The sequence below is a fragment of the Crinia signifera genome, chromosome 1 (genome assembly GCF_055691185.1).
Source record: "Crinia signifera chromosome 1, ASM5569118v1, whole genome shotgun sequence".
Lineage (NCBI taxonomy): Eukaryota > Metazoa > Chordata > Amphibia > Anura > Myobatrachidae > Crinia > Crinia signifera.
In genome coordinates this window covers 407,981,074-408,004,450 of record NC_139217.1, presented here as the reverse complement: position 1 = coordinate 408,004,450, position 23,377 = coordinate 407,981,074, and the positions used below count along the sequence as shown (strand labels likewise).

The 23,377-nt window shown below is 42.7% G+C and overlaps 1 protein-coding gene across 3 annotated transcripts in view; it reads left to right on the top strand.

Moving 5' to 3' along the window:
* The window catches only part of LOC146016524 (uncharacterized), a 111,735-nt gene that overhangs the window by 77,535 nt on the left and 10,823 nt on the right, over positions 1-23,377 (top strand). For all 3 annotated transcript variants that reach the window (XM_083151739.1, XM_083151738.1, XM_083151737.1), the window contains 4 exons: positions 5,014-5,244; positions 8,995-9,153; positions 19,890-20,037; positions 21,892-22,035. In XM_083151739.1, the coding sequence (XP_083007865.1) occupies positions 5,014-5,244; positions 8,995-9,153; positions 19,890-20,037; positions 21,892-22,035 (682 nt within the window). The remainder of the gene's footprint in view (positions 1-5,013; positions 5,245-8,994; positions 9,154-19,889; positions 20,038-21,891; positions 22,036-23,377) is intronic.

The window sequence follows — 23,377 nt, the reverse complement described above, 5'->3', positions numbered from 1 at the left end:
TTTAATGGAACATCGCCGCCTGCACTGCAGACGCTGGCAGCACCCTTGCACTGCCAACACAGCCGGCATCCCCATGCTGCCGACTCAGCCAGGCACCCGGCACTGCCAACACCAGCGGCAACTGGGAAGTGAATACACAGTTTTTGCCCCAAAACTGAGGACACCGCCATCACCATCACCATCAAACTGTGGAATACACTGGTATTCCTGTACTGCGGACACTGCCTGCACTCCTGCACTAAGCACACAGCCAGCAATCCTGCACTGCCACCGCCTTGCTCTGAGGACACTACCAACACCACTGACACCCCCTTGTCACATTAGTGTATCGGTCTATTAGACCAGCACTGTATGCGACCCATACTGTAACCTATCCATCCCACATTGTATCCAGCCTGTACTGTAACTGATCCATACTTTATCCAACCCACACTATGGGCCCGATTCAGATTCATTCTGTTGGCTGCGAATTCACAGCCCTTACGATAATTAGAACTCTTCGCATGCAGAGTGCATGCGCAGGGTTCCCCTGCACCTGAACCATGCTGGCCGCCGTACACACGGTAATTGACAGGCGCTGGGTGTTTGAGGGTGGAATGCCCAATGGCCGGTTTTGCCCAGCCTTGTCCCCACGGCCTTCTCAATGCTGAGTGAGTCTAGACTTGCTCAGCACTGTGAGCAGGGGAAAGTCATGTGACGGTGAGTGATTGTCCATCCTTGTGCACGACTGTGAACTAATTTGCAGCCGTCCACAGGGGTAGGTGAGGGGAGCTCAGCAGGGTGGCATTTACCTGCTCGATTGGCTCCGAACACTCGCATCCCAGTGAGCAGGGCTGATTTGGGCCCCATATCCTAAACTGTATCCCACATTGTATCCAATCCGCACTGTATCCTGGACTATATCTAATATGCACTGTTTCCACCCTGTTCTACATTGCAAACTCTATCCAGTCCACACTTTATCCAGCCTGCACTGTATCTGACCCATACTTTATCCAAACCACAATGTATCCCGCCCTATATTTAATCTGCACTGTATCCAATGCTCACTGTAATGTATCGACACTGTATCCAACCCACTATGTATCTCACAGGTTATTCAACCTGCACTGTATCCAACCCACACTGATAACACACGGGGGCACATAGAGCATATACTGTAGGTCACCAAACTGAGATTATATCCTGCCCCCAACCTTCGGCAAAAGAGTACCTCTGGACCCGGTGGTGTACACCTCAAAGCCATTTTTTAAAAATGTCACAAAGTTTTCCCGGGCAATGTCGGGAGGGTCAGCTATTTACTAAATACATTTATATTCTAGACCTACTTTCTGTAAAAAAAAATGCACTTGCAGCTTCTTATCTGTGAAAATAGGCTAATGCTGGTGTCTGACAATTGATTGAGCTGCCCCCCACAAATCTCAGCATCTGTATAAAAAATGGCAGTGGTGGTTGCCGGTCCGCCGATAATCGACCATCTGAGTGACCTATGGTGACATAGTATGGCCTGTATATACGATCGCAGGTGTAGACAAATCATCCCGTAATTTCAATCACTTTGCAGATAAAGGTACCATGGCGCATGCACAGTGTGACCTAAGATTCATGCGCAGGTAGCCGATAATTCTCATCTGCAGTAACATCAGCATAACATACATGTCTGCATCCAGCCCTCTGTTTTGTGCTGCTCTTTCATTATTTATGATTTTACATAGTTAAGTTATATATACTTAGTTTTTATGCACACAACTTATTCTGGGTAAAAGAACTGTTCTGTTCCACCACTGCATAGACTGGTGATCAGATCTTTGCTTATTAAAGATGCAGGATTTTCATGCATTTTCCTTCAATGCATTATTTGTGAGGGATTTTTCCTTTCAAAAGCTGAACCTCAGGATAGACCTTATTTTTACATTCCTCACATAGTAGATCCCTGGGCTGCGGCTTGCCATATAGGTTTCTGTACTGCAGCCTCATATAACCGCTTTTTATAGCTTTAAAGGAGAACTCCCATGAAATGTTTTACTCCAGTCACAGAATCATGGAGGTCTTGCAGGCTGCACTGTGCCAAAAGCCTCACACAGACCCACTTGTGTTCAGGATTCAGGACTGCCGTCCATTTCTGCCGTGGCTGGTTCTGCAAGAGCCACAGAGCTGGGGACCCCCGGCAGGTCTATTAGTAGTGTAAAAAGGTTCAGGGTTAAAAAGAAATCTATTAATTAGTAGTACAGTATTTATATTCTAGTGGTTTGTCCTAGTGGATAGATACTGTAGGAATACCATTCGCTACTGATGGCTTAAAAACAAAATATTGATATTATCTATGCTTAATGGCGTGTACACATGGGCCGATCCACAGCCTCTGATATCGATGCAACATTGACACACCGGTAAGCAGGGAGGGAGGGACGGTGCGAGGGGTTGAGGGAGGCCATGCTGCATTGACCAAGATAATATAGAAATAAGCTGTGTACACACGATACCAAGTTAATGCAGCTCCGCGGCATCGGAATTGTAAGTAGAATAGGCAGTGTCTATTACTACTATCTCGGAAAGAGGGCACTGCGGCACAATGAAACATGGCCCCGCTCCCCCCCCCCCCCCCCCCCCCACACACACACGCGCTCTCCAGCCGATATTGCAACTGCCACATCGCACCGTGTGTTCAAACCAATAGACTGTGCCACACAATCTATTTCTATTTTCGATTCCGATGCCACAGATCGGGTGTGGGCAAACACGGTAACTTTCTATCGGTTTTGACTATATAGTCAAAATCCATTGCCAAAATTGCACCATGTGTACACGGCATTATATATGTCAGATTGTAAACTGTCCATTCATGATTTTCCCAGCCTGTGCTAGGAAAATAAATAGAAGACTAAAATAATGGGATGTCTTCGGTAGTGTATCAATGTCCTCTTGTTTCCAACGTGCACATTTGTTTTCCTGCTTTAGGCTGTTCTTTTGATTACAGTCAATCTTGGCCAAATTTTTGAAATATGTTCACTGATATCAAAGGCTAAAAGTCCCATTTGGATTATTTGTAATACTTTGTTAGATCATGCCCTTTTCACGTTGCCTACAGATGGTTTTGAAAGAGGACCTTGTGAGCGCCGGGCATGTAAGGGTATCTGTAATTCCTCTAAGCATGTCTCCCTATCAGCAGTGACAACCTGTGCAGGTGTTACTGCACCATGTGTCCCCGTCTCTACCTTTCAAGGGGCACACTGACACACACATACATTGTATAGGGACCAGGAGCACACTGACACACACATACATTGTATAGGGACCAGGGGCACACTGACACACACATACATTGTATAGAGACCAGGGGCACACTGACACACACATTGTATAGGGTGTGTACACACCAGGGGCACACTGACACACATACATTGTATAGGGACCAAGGGCACACTGACACACACATACATTGTATAGGGACCAGGGGCACACTGACACACACATACATTGTATAGGGACCATACACATACATATAGGGACATGGGGCACACACACATACATTGTATAGGGACCATGGGCACACTTACACACATATATTGTATAGGGACCAGGGGCACACTGACACATACATACATACATACATACATTGTATAGGGACCAAGGGCACACTGACACATACATACATACATTGTATAGGGACCACGGGCACACTGACACACACACATACATTGTATAGGGACCAAGGGCACACTGACACACACATACATTGTATAGGGACCAAGGGCACACTGACACACACATACATTGTATAGGGACCAGGGGCACACTGACACACACATACATTGTATAGGCACTACTGACACACACATACATTGTATAGGCACCACTGACACACATACATTGTACAGACACCAGTGACAGACACATACATTGTATAGGCACCACTGACACACACATACATTGATCTTCCAGCCGCATCCTGCCCCCCGCAGCACTGACCGGCCGCTCACCTCCTCTGCTGAGAGCGGCTGTCAACTTTTCCAGCCTTGTCTCATCCTCTGCTTGTAACTACATACATAAACACATGTACACTGTAGCATACACACATACATATATAACACACAGAGCTAATATTCAACACAATTCTGTCAATTCATATTTTGTAAAATAACACTGCATTGATAACAGCAGTTCCCACATACAGTATGTGGGTAAAGCAGGTAACAAGTATATATTCCAGTGTACTGTATATGCTTATATAAGCTCGACAGTTTGCCTCTGATCGTGTGCAGTCACTTTTGTGTGTACTAATAGGGTGAGATTTAATAGGATGAGAGATTCAGAAAGTGAGAGATTTGGTAAGAAATCCCCAGTTTTTTTAAAGCAGCAATCATTTGCACTGCAAAATCAGGCTGGTTTTGCCATGTAAATGATTGCTGCTTTAAAAAAACTGGAGATTTCTTACCAAATCTCTCACTTTCTGAATCTCTCATCCTATTAAATCTCACCCATAGTGTTTTGATACTGGATCAATTAAATTAGAAAATCGAAAGCAGTTGTTGAGTTGATTTTGCAATGGCATACAGCAGCAGAACCCCCCACACCATAAGTGCGGCATACGGTATACAGTAGCGACACTTACTTGCAGGTAAGACATAGTAACACCTATCTGAATTGAGCCCATTGAGTTAGCATGTTTCTTGTATGTACAGTATGTATGTATGTATGTATGTATGTGTGGCAGTTACAGACATTCACCACTCAGCATGAACTAAGAACACAGATGTTGACGTGAGACTGTTCTTGATAATGCCAATGGCACAATGAGGATTAGCTGATGTGCCCACTTTTCTGCTGTAAAACTAACTAAGATGACAAGTGAAAACAAGATATTAGGGGATGCCACAAAATTGAAGGTGACACTTCATGTGTCCCTTATTCGTATGCTATGGGAATCTTCTTCAAAGTCTTTGTCTGTCTCTTTGCTGAAGTGAAGATGTTTGATATTATTTCACCTCTCCAACTTTTCTTGTTTCTCACCAGAGTGCTCTTGAAGGAAAACTCAGCACATTGTTCAGACACCTGCATGCAACGAGACAAACACTGAGCCTTATTTTAGCCCCAGGTACAGAGTCTCCAGAGTCGGCTTATCATATACTGCCGACTGTTATGTATTCCAGGTTAATAAATCATTTGACAAGATGCAATGAGTCTTTGGAGGAATGTTGCAGAGATTTGCTCACAATGACACTTATTGTACCATCTGCACCTTGGGTGAGTAGATCGCTATCAATTCTTGTTTTCTGTACATCATCATCTTATAAAACCTATTATTGCTTGAAAGAATCAAAAGAAATCCCCAAACACTCCCGACGTACAGTACTTGGCTTTATGTATGATTTCTCAGTTCTGTGCGGAAGCATTTGATTTTCTTTTCACACTGCACTAGCTGTACCCATAGATCTGCACATTACAATTTAATGGTTTATAGGAATATCAACCTTTCTACTTAACCCTTTGAGCACCGACATCTCTGTGAGAGATGTGAAAAATATCCACTAAAAATGCCAGCGTCTCATATTTGTTATATAAATTCAAATAAAAAATGTTCTGTAAATAAAGAGTATATTTCCTATGTAAGGTAAACATTACAGGTCATTATGATGAATAAAAATGGCAATTTTCACAGGTTCTAGGTACGATTCATCAGAACATCAGAATATTTATTATTTATTTATTTACAGTTTCTTATATAGCGCAGCAGATTCCGTTGCGCTTTACAATAGTAGACAGTGATAAGACAAACTGGGTAACAACAGACAGACTTGGAGGTAGGAGGGCCCTGCTGCAATCTTACAATCTATAGGGATATAGGGGGGAAACACAAGGACAGAATATATGAATGTGCTATTATATGCTGGGGATTTTCTGCACTCCCCAAAAATGGCAACTTTCGTACCTATTTTGACAAATTCACTTGCCACTCAAAAGGTTAAGGAATACTTTCTGTTCTAAATAATGTAGTAAACACTATAAGTGTGTACACATGGTAAGATTTGGCTTTCGATGTTCCCGATATAGTGAACATCGGAAGCCATATCGCATGCAAATCGCATGCTTTTTTAGGGCTTGCGAGCCCGATGCGCTGCGCGCTCCCGTGTGAGCGCAAATCGGCAGCCAGATAGAGAGGGCAGGCAAGACTAGATAGTGCAGATCGGGACTCGCATCTCACGGTAGTATCTGCCGTGTGTGCACACCTTATAAGGTGGTAACGTTTAAATGTTTTGTATAAAGTCAGACAATCAACACTTTCTCTGAAATCAAACTAAATGGCTACAGTTTCTGATAAGCCTTCTGCACTATGTAGTTTAGCACAGATCGCTCAGCGAACATCGCTGACACACATGCTACAGTATGCACCAGAGATGTGTGCTGACCAGTGTTCTCTGGTGTTCTCTACATGTATTCAAGTATCTAGGGGGTTATTCTAGTCCATTCTTTCTGACAAAATCCTTCTTAGATGGACAAAACCATGTGCACTGCGGGTGGGGCAGATGTAACTTGTGCAGAGAGAATTAGATTTGGGTGGGGTTTTTCTTCAAAGTGAGATCTATATTGCAGTGTAAAATCATGCAGTCAGTATTTTCCCTGCACAGAAACAAAATAACTCACCCAAATCTAATTCTCTCTGCACATGTTACATCTGCCCACCTGCAGTGCACATGGTTTTGTCCATCTAAGAAGGATTTTGTCAGAAAGAATGAACTAGAATAAACCCCCTAGTCAGGCGATAGCAATACAATAAAAAGCTCCCACTATGTGCCACTGACGGCTACACATCTGGTTTATCTTATATGCAGCCCATCTGACTCTGATCTGATGCGCATGGGACCGCACATCGGATGTTAGGCGCATACGATTTGGTCCCGATCTCAGCTCAATCTATCGGAATCAGATGAAACTGAGCCCAAATCGGACAAGTGTATGGGCACCTTTAGACTTATTAGCAATATCCTATCCAAACATAGTACTACTGCTATACTGTATGATTGAAAAAATATAGGTCTGTGTTTCATTTGCTTTAAAGGGTGGAGTTCAATATTTTATAAACATGTATATGAAATTATTCCTAATTAATCCAAAATAGCAAATTAAACATTGCTCATATGATTAACACAATCAGACATATATATTTTTTTAAATCAAGTAATTTTTGTTAAGCTTTTTGAAAAAGACAACATTAAGACAAAACAAAATTAAAGCGGTGCGTTCTCTGGACATTGTTATAAACGTAACATTCGTGTTCAGCATTACGAGTATAGTTCAGCAAACATTGTAAGAGATTTTTAGTGGTAGGCAGAGCATGTGGGCATGGAGGCGCCCAGTCGGGGCAGCAATATTTAATAAATAAACTAGGATCAGTCATTGTGAATATAAAATGGAGAATCCTGCCAGAAGACCCAAACTTTAACATATTTACTTGCAGAGCCATGCCTAGTATACATAAAGCATTCATGGGACAATGTAACATTTACAAGTGCAACCCATGCAGCATGAGACGGAGAGTACAGTATATGTATAGTGTATTCTCTTGTCACATCGCCCGATATTCCTCATTCCATAATGTTGCTAGCATAGTTCACACAGCTAGAAAAAGATATTTAAAGGATGAATAAGAATAGTCACAGTTGGCTAGATTTAATAGTAAAATTACTTTTAGTCAGATTAGAGAATTTGGTCAATAAACTCATGGTTTTATTATGGTGAATGATGTTGTTTTTGAATGAACAAGATCAATTTCTACTAGATTCCCAATTGAATCACATGAAGCCTACCCTGTTTCACTAACCACTGTTTTTATCCAGTTCATCTTGCTTGATTACACTCTCACATTATCCCGAATTTTCCTAACTGACTTTGCGGCTATTTCACATACAAAGATAGGTTATACAGCATCTCTGCAAGGTTATTTATCCAAGAATAAATCCTGTAGCTCCTGATTCCGCCAACCATGGCCGTAAATAGCGGTGTACAAGAGGTGCAGGGCTTCCTGGGCAATACAGTCCCTGTACCACTGCAATTCTGGGCAGGCAGTACTGCAGTGGCAGTGCTGTCGGAAGCATCCTTTGAGCACCCTAGGTAGGCAGCCTGCAGTCTATGTGCCTGCTTGGAGTGTCCACAAGATCCCAGCGCCTATGCATGGCATCATGTTGTCATGAACTTAGGGGAGCATGGACATCATAGGGTGCTCGGGAGCACATTGTGCATGAGCAGATCTCTAGAAACTTGGTGCCCACCATGCATCCCTGAGGACACCAATATTGTGCATGCGTGAATCACAGGATGCATTACCAGGTGAGTATAATTAAATGGGCGCATGGTATGCAGTGTGTGGACCCAAAGGCCCATGTGCACTAGTGTTCATTCTAGCACCCGCCATGTTTGAAAACCCATGCAGTTCCTCTTCCCTGCCTGGGGTGCCGCTGTCTGCTGTAGTGCTTCTAGCACAGTGTGGTCTGTATATCAGCACTGATATGCAAACCAGACCTGTGCTAGAAACACCACAGCAGACAGCGACACCCCAGGCAGGGAAGAGGAACTGCATGGGTTTTCAAACGTGGCGGGTGCTGGAATGAACACTATGCACACACACCTTGCACCCATTATGGGCCACTGTTTCATAAGCCATTAGTGCACACGAATGTGAAAACCTATATGTAGAGAGTTCTGTTATTATCACAGAGGTGCACATACATACAGTATGTAGCACTTCTGGTTTCTTTGCCATGCTTAGTACTGGAATTGGTACAGTAAGATGCAGTCATATGACAGGCTGTAAACCTTTTTCTAATAAACTGCCCAGCGCTTTCCTTTCCATTTATGTTTATGACTTAGTAATTCCTCTTATATTATCTGTTTATTCAGCTTGTTTCCACCTGTGATTTATTGGAGGAGCATCTGTAACCATCAGAGAAGATGCTTTCTTGGTTTCCACCAGTTGACTTTATTATGTTTGTATTACAGGCAAAAATGGAGTGTGCTGTGAGCCAGGAATTTACTGTGGAGAATGTGCTTGCAGCACTGCCAGCGTTTCCCAGAGGTGCTCCCCAGCAGCGGGCGAAGAGAGCGGCAGAAGCATTAGTGAAAGCTGCCAATTATTCCAGGCTAATGGCAATGCAACAGGTATCCCCATCATTACTTCAGTACAATGATTCAATCATCTATTCCTTGTATAGTGCTCCGGAATCGATCTGCTTGCCGTTATGTGTGAAGTAAAACTATTATTATAAACAGCTGCTCTGAAGTCTTAGGAGCTTTCACAGAGTCGAGCACTTCCCAGCCAGCACCAGGAAACAGCTGCTTGATTACATTTTATTGCATGAATAGAGACACGTGATTTTCAAAAAACCAGACCCAGACCAGTGAAACATTTTCAAAAGCACTGCCAAATTCATTAAACACTTTCCCAGGCACTTATATTCCTGCCAGGATTTGGAAGTTTTTTTTTTTTAACCCCTTCACGACATTTGACGTATATATACGTCATGGTCGGGAAGTACTTCCCGACACATGACGTATATATACGTCATGACTTCAAACTGTCACTGCGTCTAGAGACGCAGTGACAGTTAGGTGATGTCTGCTGTCCCTGACAGCAGACATCCCCCCTCGCCGCCCAGGGGGGGCAGGGGTGCCCCCCCCGGTCGGCGATCGCTGTGATTGGCTGTTCAAATCTGAACAGCCATTCACAGCGTTTCCTGTGTTACCGGCGGCTAAGCCGCTCGGTAACACAGGGATCGGTGGTGATCGGTGCTGTCAAGTACAGCACCGATCACCACCGATGTGCAGCCCCCCCCTCGCACCCGCCGGGCACTCACCCGGCAGCAGCAGCAGCTCCCCCGGCTCCCCCGGCAGCAGGCAGCTCAGCGCAGCAGCGCTGCCCTCCTCCCCCCTCCCCCCCGCAGCAGCAGCAGCAGCATCAAGCTGCAGAAACAGTTAGAAATGAAATATATGCACTGAAAAAATATATTTATATATATATATATATATATATATATACACACATATATATATACATATATATATATATGTGTGTGTATATATATATGTATATATATATATATATATATATATATACACACATATATATATATATATATATATGTGTGTGTGTGTGTGTGTGTGTGTGTGTATATACCGCACCGATTACCCCCGATCGCCAGCCCCCCCCCCCTCCCACCCGGCAGCCCCCCTCCCTCCCACCCACCCGGCTGCCGCAGCGCCAGCACCCCTCCCACCCCCCCGCCAGCCGCAGCGCCAGCCCCCCTCCCAAAGCTGGTGACTAAAATGGGGTCACTTGTGGGGGGGTTCCACTGTATTGGTGCTTCGGGGGTCTTGCTAATGCGACATAGCACCCACCATTCATTCCACCACCAAAAATCACTCCTTCCCTTCTGAGTCCTGCCATGCACCCAACTGGTATTTTTTGGTCACACGTGAGGCATTGCCGTACTCGGGAGAAATTGGGGCACAGATTTTGGGGTGCTTTGTCTCCTTCATTCCTTGTGAAAATAAAAAAATTTGAGCCAGAACTGCATTTTTCTGTAAAAAATTACATTTTTTTACACAAAAATGCAGATCTGGCTCAAAATTTTTCATTTTCACAAGGAATGAAGGAGACAAAGCACCCCAAAATCTGTGCCCCAATTTCTCCCGAGTACGGCAATGCCTCATGTGTGACCAAAAAATACCAGTTGGGTGCATGGCAGGACTCAGAAGGGAAGGAGTGATTTTTGGATTTTGCAGCACAGATTCTGGTTGAATGACCCCCGAAACACCCATACAGTGGAACCCCCCCACAAGTGACCCCATTTTGCAAACTACACCCTTCAGGGAATTCATCAAGGGGTATAGTGTACATTTCAAACCCCCCGGGGTTTCACCAATTTTGATACAACTGAGCTGTGAAAATGAAAAATTAATTTTTTTCATTTTCACTGCCCAGTTGTACCACAATTGGTGAAACCCCTGGGGGTTTGAAATGTACACTATACCCCTAGATGAATTCCCTGAAGGGTGTAGTTTGCAAAATGGGGTCACTTGTGGGGGGGTACCTAACTTTTAGCATCTTATGGTGCCTAGAAACCTACATTGTGCCTAAAAAATAATCTCATAAAAAGGAGGCTCCAAAATCAAGTAGGTGCTCCTTCTATTATGAAGCCTGTGGTTTGGTCACCGTGCACACTAGGGCCACATATAGGATATTTATGAAAACCAAAGTATTGGGGGAATCAATTTTTAGTCACATTTCTCTAGTAAAATCTACTGTGTTCCTTAGAAAAATGTATTAAATTTGCAAATCTGCAAAAAAAATTAAATTTTGAAATTTCACCTACACTTTCTTTTAATTCCTGTGAAACACCTAAAGGGTTAACAAACTTCCAAAATGCTGTTTTGAATACTGTGAGGGGTGCAGTTTTTGAAATGGCATCATTTATGGGGGTGTCTCACATACAAGTCACTCAAAGTCACATCATAACTGACCTGGTCCCTAAAAAAATCAGAGTTTGAAATTTTCTTGAAAATTTGAGAATTTGCTATTCATATTTGAAGCCTCCTAGTGTCCAAAAAAATGAAAAGGAGGTTGAAATAATGATTGCAACATAAAGTAGACATATGGTCTTTGTTAGTTATTAACTATTTTGAGTGGTATGTTTATTTGTCTCACAAGCAGAAAATGTGACATTTTGCAAATTGCAAAATTTTCCATTTTTTCACGACATTTTGGTATTTTTCACAAAAAAACACAGACTGTATCGACCAAAATTTACCACTAACTTGAAGTACAATGTGTCACGAGAAAACAATCTCAAAATCACTGGGATAAGTAAAAGCAAAAAAAAGTTATCCCCACTTAAGTATGACATGTCAGATTTGAAAAAAAGGGCTCTGTCATGAAGGCACAAACTGGCTCTGTCATGAAGGGGTTAAAGATACTTTTGAGTAAGGTCCGTCTTCATTTTACTACTTGTCATTTAATTAGTGTTAACAGGATATTTTATTAAAATAGAATTTTTGAACTGTACATTTTTTAGCTTGCACCCATCACCTACTGATGGAGCTGTGGTGAACGGTTATGCCGAGGCGGCCTGACTCATCACGCCGGGACAGGGACGCACAAGCATCTTACATGCTCGTGCATCCATTGCTGCGAATGGGGTGCGTGAGTGTCTCACACACACAGGCGCACCTCATTCGCACTGAATGGCACACCAGCAGATGCTCAGATGAGAGCGGGTCCATCTTTACGCCTATTGATAACAGTATTACACACAAAGGAACCCTCAACATTACTGACATTTAGTGTTCCATACGCTAATGATGTCACAAGTCATTAGTGAGCAAATTGCATTCTCATAAATTATAATTTATTTCAGCAATGGGCTGTTTGAACTGTTTTTTATTTTTATTTTGAAAGATCTGTATTTTATTTTGTTACACAAGTAGGGAAAAGGATTACCGACTGATGTCAAAAACATTCAGTTGTAAAATAATAAATTAAAAGACCAACCAGACATATATATTCAGTCTGGGAAACAAAATCTTAGCGTCCATTCAATGATAGTACCACAAATAAATTCAAGAAGTAACCCATAACATCAAGTAGTAGTAGTAGATAGAAATGTCTTAACCAGGACATGGGACTGTGGTATTTTAATTCAATAACTTAATTCAACCTAATTATAGGGCTAGAAGTTAACTCACACTTGCATAGTTGCATCATCTATGTGGGCAGCTTTGTAGAAGCTTTGTGCACTGCTCCTTGCTTAGAGGCGTGTCATAAAATTGACTTGCGATCAAATCTAAATGAGTTATATAACAGCTAGATAATGGCGGGAAAGGGTAAATATGACAGGAGGCTGTGCTTAAAAGCAAGTATTAAAGTTTGGCATACCATGTGCAGTTGTCAGTGTTAAAAGAAATCTGCAGCAGTCAGTAAAAGAGCATGCATAGATGGCCAATAAAAGTCTGCTCATGAATCCACCGACTTGAGATATTTTACCAGAGACATGAGTGTATATTAAACATAGTGTATGTTGCTCTCTTTTTCTGTCATCTTAAATAACCCCCTCAACTCTCTCCTTACTATTAACTGTGAATTATGTAGATTGTAAGCTCCACTGAGGCAGGCGATGATGTGAATGTTCAAATATTCTATGTAAAGGGCTGCGGAATATGTGTGCGCTATAGAAATAACGTAATAAATAAACCAAAATTAAAAGACTTGACAGTACATGGATAGACAGTCAATAGGTCATATGGTTGGTTAGTTAATTGGTCGATATTGACTTACTGTAGGTCGACAGAGTCAATAGTTCAACATGTTCGAAAGACTGACAACCAAAAGGTCAATGCATTTTTTTGTTATTTTTAATTCTAACCCTGCCCCTAGTGCCTAGCCCAACACTAACCCTCCAACAAGTGCCTAATCTCAACTGTCCTCTCCAGCAGACTATCCCTGAAGTGCCTAAGCCTAATCCTAAAAATCATGAAAAAAAACAACACATTTCTGTGTTGACCATTTTGCACGGTGACCTTTTAATCATGTTAACATTGGACCTATTTATTTAATTCTTCAGCCATCTCCTGTAATACATCACACATTCTTAGGCAGACAGTCACTCATATAGCCATCCGGGAATGCAGAGACGAGGACATTTCTTGGAAAAATCAACCTCCTTATTCTTCTCCCTAGTATTTCCTCATGGTGTGAAGAGTGTGATGACATTACTGTATCACTGCATTGTGCCCATCTGGCCAAACCACTGGGAGATTGGTAAGAGGGAGTTGGGAAGATGATAACTATTTTAGGGAGTCTCCCTGACATTCAAGGAGAGTCACTAAGTACAGTATGAATTAAGCTGAAATAATTGCACAGTAAATCTAAATGTTATACATGCTTCATTGATTCACAAAATAGAATAGAATCGCCAGCCCCTGCCAGCCACCAGAAGGGGGCGCGCACTCATCAGACGCTCGCACGCCCAGTTCCGACGGAGCACCCTGCTGCTGTCCACCACCTTCCCGGTCCCCACCGCCGCCCCGAACATCCCCTAACCCTGCCCGTCTCCCTGAAGCCGAGAGGGGCAGGGTCCCGCCACCCAGCCACCAACTGACTGGGACACACGTGTGTGTGAGACGCTCGCGCACCCAGTCTAATGGAGTCCCTTTCCGCCATCGCTCACCAGCAGGGATGTTCTGGCGAGCGCTGGCAATGAAAGAGAGGGACTGCATCTGTATTTTTGAAAGGCAAGATTATATACGATATATGCAGCTTACATGCATGTACGAGTCAATACATGTAGAAGTATATCTAAAAACTCTTTAGATATACTAAGTTTATTATGTATTTCTGATTAACTATATGGAAGTTTTCAGCTGCATTGACGGCATCTCCAGCACTCTAAGCCCCGTACACACAGGGCGACTTCAGCCCTGTGCTAAGTGATGTAGTTTAGCACAGATCGGTCAGCACACATGCAACGCACCAGCGCACCAGAGTGTCCTCTGTCTCACACCACATGCAGCGCGATCTAACTAGGCCTTGACCACATGTGGTCAAAATCTGAGCTGGCAATGGCGACGAGCGGGACTGCCCATTGCTCAAAGGCATACACACGGAGCGATCCGTGTTTCATTTCTAAGCGATCTGTATAGATGGCGTAGAATATGGGGAACTATCGCCCTGTGCGTATGCCCCCTAACTGACAAACTTTTTTTTAGTACTTTTCTATTATCTAATATAGAAAATATATACTGACTTATCTTTTTCACATACACTATGTGTCTGACTTCTGATTGAAATGACCTACAGGACTGGTTAATTGGCTCCTGTCAGCAATTAACTCTAGTGTATATTGTATGCTGATGAGTGTACATGCAATGGAGATTATAGATTGTAAGCTCCACTGGGGGAAGGAACTGGTGTTAATTACTAAAATATTTTCTGTGAAATATATGTATACTGTATAAATAACTTACATTGATACACATAGGCAATACAGTGTAAAACAGCTCAATCAAGCATTACAGGTGGGTGGAGGGGGACCGGTGATCTATTTGGTCCAACCAAGTGTACGTTGCTATCATTAGTCCTCAATGACCCAGTTCCCTGAGAAAGGCAGACAGAAAGGATCACAGTGGCAGAATTGAGTGAGTGTGTGCTTTCTAGGCAAGAATAGTGCATGCTGAGTATGTGTCTATGGGTGGGAACTCAATTAGCTGTGGTAAATTACTAATTGATCTCCAGGCACTTCAGAAATCAGTCTGCCCCGTTAGCCAGAAGTACCAGGGAATTTTTTTCACCTCTACAGGGGTAGGAGTAAAAAAAAAATCCTGATCACTGACGCATGATGTTTACATTAACATCCGAGCTGGGTCCCATTCAAGTCTATGGTATAGCAGTACCATGAGATTACATGTGCCCCACTAACATAGGCGTGCGCAGCCCATTGTTTTAGGGGGTGCACCATTGGAGGGGTGTGTCCATCACCGCCTTCTGGGCGTGTCCATCACCGCCTTCTGGGCGTGTCTATAAACTCTTATTGGCCATCAATGCACACAAAATACAAGGTGACTTATTTATGTAAATGCACTGTAGAAAGAATCATACTCCTTAAATACACTAGAAATCTGGACAGTGCGTGCCAAAGGCGGGCTGCAAAAATTTACACTGTAATGCCCATATAATGCCACACACTGTAATGCCCATCACACATTAAAGCCAGGGGCAAATTTAAGGGTCAGGCTGCCCCTAGGCACAATGTTTTCTGGCTGCCCCTAAATATTTGTTGACAGGCCTGGAGGGGGAAGGGGGGGGGGGGAGGGCATAGGGAGCGAGAATCATGGGGAGAGATCAGAGAAGGGGCAGCATAATGAGAGTGGGCAGAAGAGCTTGCGCTGAGGTGCCCAGTTGAGCAGTTACCTGGATGTCTGTGCTAGTGGGCTGTGTTTCCTTTCCAGCCAGGAGCTAAGGGATGTGCAGTAGGTTTGGAGGGCTCAGCGCATGCCTGCAGGGCTGTAGGCAGGAGGGACATAAGAGTGCTCATCAGCACCTCCCCTCCTACACCATCCAGCTCGTGAACACAAGCTGGCTGTCAGCTTCCCCTACATTAAGCTGAGGGGAGGGGGGCCGCAAACCAACCCTGCATGCTCCGGCTTCCAGCTGCGGGGAGCGGGGGTCACAAACCCACCATGACCCTGCGTACTCCAGTTTCTAGCTGCGGGGAGTGGGGGTCGCAAACCCACCGTGACCCTGCACGCTCCGGCTTCCAGTTGAGGGGAGCGGGGCTCGCAAACCCACCATGCGAGCTCCGGCTTCCGGCAGTGCTCCAGCTCCCCACTCAGTGGCATCTCCCTGCCGAGTTCCTTCTCCCCTCGCTGAGCTCCGGTTTGCTGCTCAGCTGCAGTTCCCATCGCCTCCAGCTAGCTGCAAGAGGAGAGTCATACCGAGTGTCTGACCGGCTGTGTCAATTCTGCCTGCCTGCCTGGCTGGGGGAGTGGGGACTGACCTTATGGAGCTGAGCGAGACAGCGAGCAGGTCCATCCACGCAGCAGCAACACCCATTATGTCCCCAGCCGCGGTGATCTGTTTGGCGTGCTGGAGACCAGCGGCGGCAGGCAAGTCATGCAGCAGTCCTGACCGCCGCGGGTGCTGCTGAAAATATGTTTTGCGTGCAATCCTGTGGAGGGTGCCGGGTCATTAGGAGGTGCCTGTGCACCCCTGGCACCCCCCCCGTGCGCACGCCTATGCCCACTAACCTTGCTGCATAGATTATTATTGCAAACCTACTTATTTTCCTTTTAACTATAACTTTTATTATCTTTAATATTCCTAACTCTTTTACATACTCATTTCTATTATTCTAGTTTTTTAATATAATTTATCCCACACAAGACATTCGTGCAATGATGTATTTGTCCAGTGATGTATCCTGGTAAATATTGCAGACGTGCGTCTTACTGTGTTATCTGTCAATAAAATGAAAAAGTGACAAATGTTTACAAAGTATGCGGAAGAAATTGTAATTCCTTCCTCAGCTCTGCAGGTGTTGTAGAAGAAAGACTATATACAGCATGTTGGAATCATTCCACATCTATTTTTACAGACAACAGGAAAGCAGAACCCAGCTGTGCTTATGAATCTTTGTGAAAATATATACTGTCACACTGCCATGGCTGGAAACACCTTTGTTTTGCAGAATGGAGCGAAATTCTCTTTGTGTCTGTCTCGTCTTCTTTTAAGACCGAACCAAAAATTATATGTTTTTTTTTTTTTTATACCGTATATCATTTTTAAAGATTTTATACTCGGCACTTACTGTGTATAAATACAGTGTTTATCTGTATAGATCATTTGCAATATTAGCGGCAATATTCACTTCATGTAAAGTGGTTTACGCCCATCAATCCCGACATTGTGTAACGTGTCTCTGAAAGTGTCCATTTTATTCCTTCTAAAAGGTTTTATTGATCTTTCATTCCTGGCTGTAGAGATCGTTTCTGCTGCCTCATAACAGCCTTGTACTTGCTTCTCTATCACAAACGTATATTACTCAGTCAATGTCGGCCATGGTCAATTTACAGTGTGAACCTATTAGTGATAACACAGTCATTTATTGTTTTCCATAATTAGTACAACAAAGTTAACAGATTCTCTCAGTGAGTGTAATGGGGCCTACACACAGGGCATTTTCTAAGCAATCTGACAAGAATATTTCACCTGATAAACAACAAAATGATTTATTTATCATTTTATATTATAACATAAATGTAATATTAAATTTGGATTTCATCGATGTGTGGCGTGTATCACTGCTTCACATTATTTGGGCATTCAAGACACCAAGTTTTGTAAGTTATGCCTTTCCAGGCCTCATTCACACATTCCCATAAGTTTTTAGTATTTGTCGGAGCCATTACACAAACTTTTCTACTTCACACCAGAGATTCTGAATGGGATTGAGATCAAGAACTGAGGAGGCAATGTAATAATTTGTAGAACTTAATGCTTTTCTCTACTTTTCTATTAATTCATACACCTTAGTCTGCATACTACTTTAGATGCGTGTATACTATTTTAGATGTGTGCATTCTATGTGCTGGTTCCAAAAAGTTTATATTTGAAATTGTGGGTCTAAAATCCTTTTTTTCCTCTAATCCAGTGTCCAATACTAGTGTTTTTTGGCCCATTGATGGTGGTGTATTTTATTTACACACCTCACAATGGTTTCTTGCAAGCTATGCGACCATATAGACCTACATTACGCAGGTGTCTATTAACTGTTTCAACTAATTCTAAAGTTTAATATTTTAGAGTTCTTCTTTATTTGCAGTCGCTGGGAGTCTACAATTTCACTTACTTATGACGATAATGTATTTTCCCTTTTTGATGTACGTTTCCTGTTTCCCGTTTTGATCTGTGTCCAGTACATTTTTTAGTCATGTTTGTACCTTTTTCTTATGCTAGATAGCAGAATTTTAAATTTTTAAGCAACTCTTCAGAAAGAGTTTGAATGTTGCCAAGCATCAAGTGAATATTGAAATACGCTTGTGTTTCTAAACAGTATGCGAAAACAAGTATAGTACATTTGAAGTAAAGTCCTAAAGTGCCATTTCTAATAATAATAATAATAATAATAATAAAGATGATATTCATTAAGATAGAGAAATACAAGAAAACATAAATTTTGGTCAAAGACTTTATCGCGCTAGTGTACACGGTTGAGCAGAGGTCATTGAGACCAGTGACAGTCTTGTGTACCAGGAGGGGAGAGTGCAGCTGTCCAAATAGGGCACATGTGGCAACAAAATTCGTGTTTTTTTTTAAAAAGGAGTCAATACAAAAAGTAAATGTACTCACTGCACACTGGGAAGATGTGTCTCCTTTGCATGGGAGGCAGATCCAGGAGGGAGATTTTTATTACCCCCTCCCCAGTAACAGTTTCAGGGATGGAGAGGAGATTGCGGTACTTGTGTATTATCACGGCGCCCAGTTTTGCTACGTATGGCACCGTAGGGAAATCGCATCGCATGGGCCATTTAAGGGACATGCAATGCGATTTTTTACTGTCATTTATTCACTGCTCTCTCAGCCCTGGGGCATCGCATCGCATGTCCCGCAAAATCGCATATATTATAGGGTGTGCGATGCCATGACATTAGCTATACCATAATATAATTGTATGACATACAATGATGTTTTAGCCCCCAAACTATCAACGCCACCCCGAAGCGTGGCGAGCACAGCGGAACGCGTCCTCCGACCTTTTCATTCCCCCACTATCCACTATAACATCATTGTATGTCATACAATCATTTTATGGTATAGGTAATGTCATGGCATCGCACACCCTGTGATTGCATGCGATTTTGCGGCAGGTGCGATGCCCTGCGATGCGAACCCCCGAGGCTGAGAGAGCAGTGAATAAATTACATAGGAAAATCGCTTCGCATCGCACATCGCATGGCACTAAAATGGCCCATGCGATGCGATTTTCCTAAGCAGAATAGCCCACTAAGCAAATTGCTTAGTGGGCGCCTTGATAATACACAAGTACCGAGATTGCCTCTGCTCAGTAGCAGCAGCCTCCCTGGACAATCCGCAGCCCAGCTCACATCAGTGTTTGCTGGGCCGGGGAGAGAGACTTCTGCGGCTGAGCAGGAGCAGTTCTCTCTTTTCCCCACCCGATGTACTACATACCCTGCTGGTGTGGCCACTCTGCTCCATGTTGTGGCCATGCTTCCTGTACTGATTTGCTGACAAAACCTGCCTTAATTATGTAGAAGTGCTAGGTGAATTTTTTCATTATAAAAGTAAGATGCTCGTAGTCTTATTTTCTTCTTTTTTTTTTGTCTAGAACCATGCTCTGGAAGCTGAACTTGATTTCCACAGGGGTTTTTACAACTTACAAGTCCAGTACACGCAAGCTCTTTTCCAAGGAATAAAGCAAGCCTATCATAATTTTCAAGAAAATGTTGTTACAGTTGTTTGTTCCCCACTTAAAGGTTAGTAAGATAGAAGGAACATTTACACGTCCTAGACACACACGTCAAGATAACATGTTCTGTGCTGTTAATAGTTTTAACCTTTACAAAGGACTAGGTCATTGTGATCTAGTATAGTGGCAATAACACAGTGTCCTGTCTAAAAGCTGTAGTAAAATAGCATCGCGAACTGTGCAAGTTTTATAGTAATTTAAATACATTTAAATATTGTGCTCTATAACACTTATGTGTTGTAAGTAGGGAATCCTAGCTCTAGCTGCGTGAGTTATGTGGACATCCTGAGTAACCTGAGTTATTCAGATGAACAATAGCCGCAGTGCAGGTGATCCAGTGCGGCAGTTGGAGATTTTTCACTGAAGATGCCTCCTGCGGGTTATGTAGATTATAGCCCAGCCGCTGCATACAAAGACACAGCAGAATAACAAAGTAAAAAAAAAAAAAAAGATATAATAAATCTACATACATACAGTCTGTAAAGAATAATAAAAATAAAGGATTCTCAAACTTATTTTCTTGCGGACTAAGGGGCTGATTCAGGGTCACTCATAGCAACCTGAATTTGTCCCCAGTCCCGACGATCGGGGTTTATGTAAGCACATTTCTGCGCATGTGCACACCCCAACATCAAACGGCTTTGGTGAGTTACACACTCGTCGGGCCGTTCGCTACGGGGAGGGAGGGCCGGGATGGACAGGGGTGAAAACGGGGCTAGCCCATGGGAACGCCAAGCGTTTTATGGGCTTTCCCGTGAAAATGCTGGGCCTTCCAATGGGCACACAAGCGGGCCGATGCCTGCTGGGGTCGGGCGGCTGACATCACAGAACGTCAGCCGCCCGCCCCGTCTTCGTCCTAGAGCTCGTAAACAAAAGTCAGTTGAGACTAACTTTTATTTGGGAAAGCAGGAGAAATCGTTTGATGGTCATTAACCATCGAATGATTTCTCCTGCTAACGGAGGCATGTGAGTGGATGTGTTCTCGTATACCTCCCCTTGCATGGTACCGAGGGGATCGCAGCTTACCGAGCCAGCCTGAATTAGGGCCTGAATTTCAAAGTCTATCAATAATCCCACTATGATATTCTATTTGTGTACTTGAGACCTGATTGCAGTACTATTGGTGTTAGACACTTTGTGCGTATGCTGGACTCCTACTATGCATGTGCAGTATGGTCTGCAATGTAGCAAGCAGGTTGGCATCGGACTGATAGACGCACTGACATACACTCTCCCTTAACCCTTTGAGTCCCAGGGAATTTGTCAAAATAGGTGTCAAAATGGGCAAGCAAACATTTGTACTCATTATATTGACCTGTAATGTTTACCTTACATAGGAAATATTATCTTTTTTACACATTTTTATGTGCATTTATATAACAAATGTGAGCGACACTGGCATTTTTAGCAGATATTTTGCACATCTCTCACAGAGATTTTGGCACTCAAAGGGTTAATTACCAGGAGAGTGATCATTGTAATATTATGGATTGTATTTAACACAAATATTAGCACATAAATGAGTGACGACACATACATCTTTTGAATCACTTTCTTTTTTTGTTTTAACATTATTTTTCAGTTGTCATGGATATACTGTACTGTTTGTCTAATATTTCACTAACCACTATATCTTAATCTATATATAATTACATTTAGAGGTGAAATCTCTATAAATTTAAGTTAAGGGACATTTTGTTCTATTTATTGGTACTGCTATTCTGACATGAGTGTGTCCATACGCAATTTGCTGTTTTTTCACAATAATTGTTTGATACTGTCAGGTGAACAAAGCAGAACATTTCAGCATAATGTATTTTAAGTAAATGTTTTATCTTTTTGTGTGTGTGTGTGTGTGCAGATGTCCTTTCCTCCTATGCTGACCTTAAAACAGAAGCTTCGGAAACAGCTCTGAGAAACTTCTTAACAATTTTTAAGAACAATGCGGAACAGATTCAGGATGCAGTTGACACATTGACTCCATCAAATACCCAGCAAAATGAAGGTAACTTGGTTCCGAACAGCCAATAGCATAGCACATATTAAACCTTTTAATGTTTTTTTTCTTAGACTTTTTTCCCATAGATGTACTGTAGTATTTTTCCAGTGTCTTTAAGCTGTTCTTTAACACATTTTTACATTATTGCATTTGGTAGATGATTTCTGACTTTCCTTTGTTACTTAGGGGTAGATTTATTAACTGACGATCAGGGGAATATGCGCCTAATGGCAGGGGATAGCACTTCCCCTGATCTATGACACCCGAGCGGGTGTCTTATGTGCGGCGATGTGGGGCAGGAGGCATAGCGCAGCTACAATATTTTGTAGTGTGTGCCTGCCTCCTGCCTGATTTATGAACGGTCAGCATCGCCTTCGACAGCTGCAGGCGGCGATGCCCTATGCCTACAGCAGGGACAGCGCTGTCCCTGCTGCTGGCTCTGAGCTGCGCTGGGGATCTCGCGTGAGTAGCGAGATCCCGCGCATGCACAGTCCAGCCGGCCAGGGAGAAGCAGTGTTAACTGATGCGCTGTCAGCTGGAGGAGGCGTCGCCGGAGGTGGGAGTTAGCGTTCCCCCGCTTCGGCGGGCAAGATCTTAGTAGATCTTGTCGCTCTCCCCTCTTGCTTCGCCTTGCTAATGAGGCAAAGCAGAAAGTGTTATAGCGGCACTTTTAGCGCCGCTATAATAAATCTACCCCTTATTGTGAAAACACCTGCGTTTTTATCTAGTCTTTAAAAAAAAATCATAAAGAATTTTAGTCCTTTTACCATAAGTGAATCCAACCACTATGTTATATGCAGCTTACATACTTTATTTAGGAGATGCATTGCATACTGTACCAGACATGACCTCCAGTATATTCTAATATTAAATAGAGTGGTGACAAAAAGTATTCACTATAATGGGCAAGTTTTACATTTTATTTTGTTGTTGCAATGAATACAATGATATATCGTGAAATTGGGATCACAGATTTATACAAACACTCTATAATGTTATATAAAACTTAATTAAAACAGACAATAATTTATTAATTTGCCCCTTTTGCCACAGTACACCTAAATAAATCCTTGTGCAGTCAATGATAAGTGCTGCTATAGTACATCTGCCGCCAAATCATTGACATATTTATGTTTTTCAGTTAGAAGAATTTTTAAATAAATATATTTTGATGTAATAAAATAAAATGAAGAAAATGCCAAAGGGGGTGAATACTGTTTATAGCCACTATATACTAGATGTACTTTGTTCCACATAACTGCTTATTTAGGCAGTAACTGTATATCATTAGTTTTACATGGTTTATATTTGCCAATACATTTCCACAATTTTTTCTGATTTACAGCTT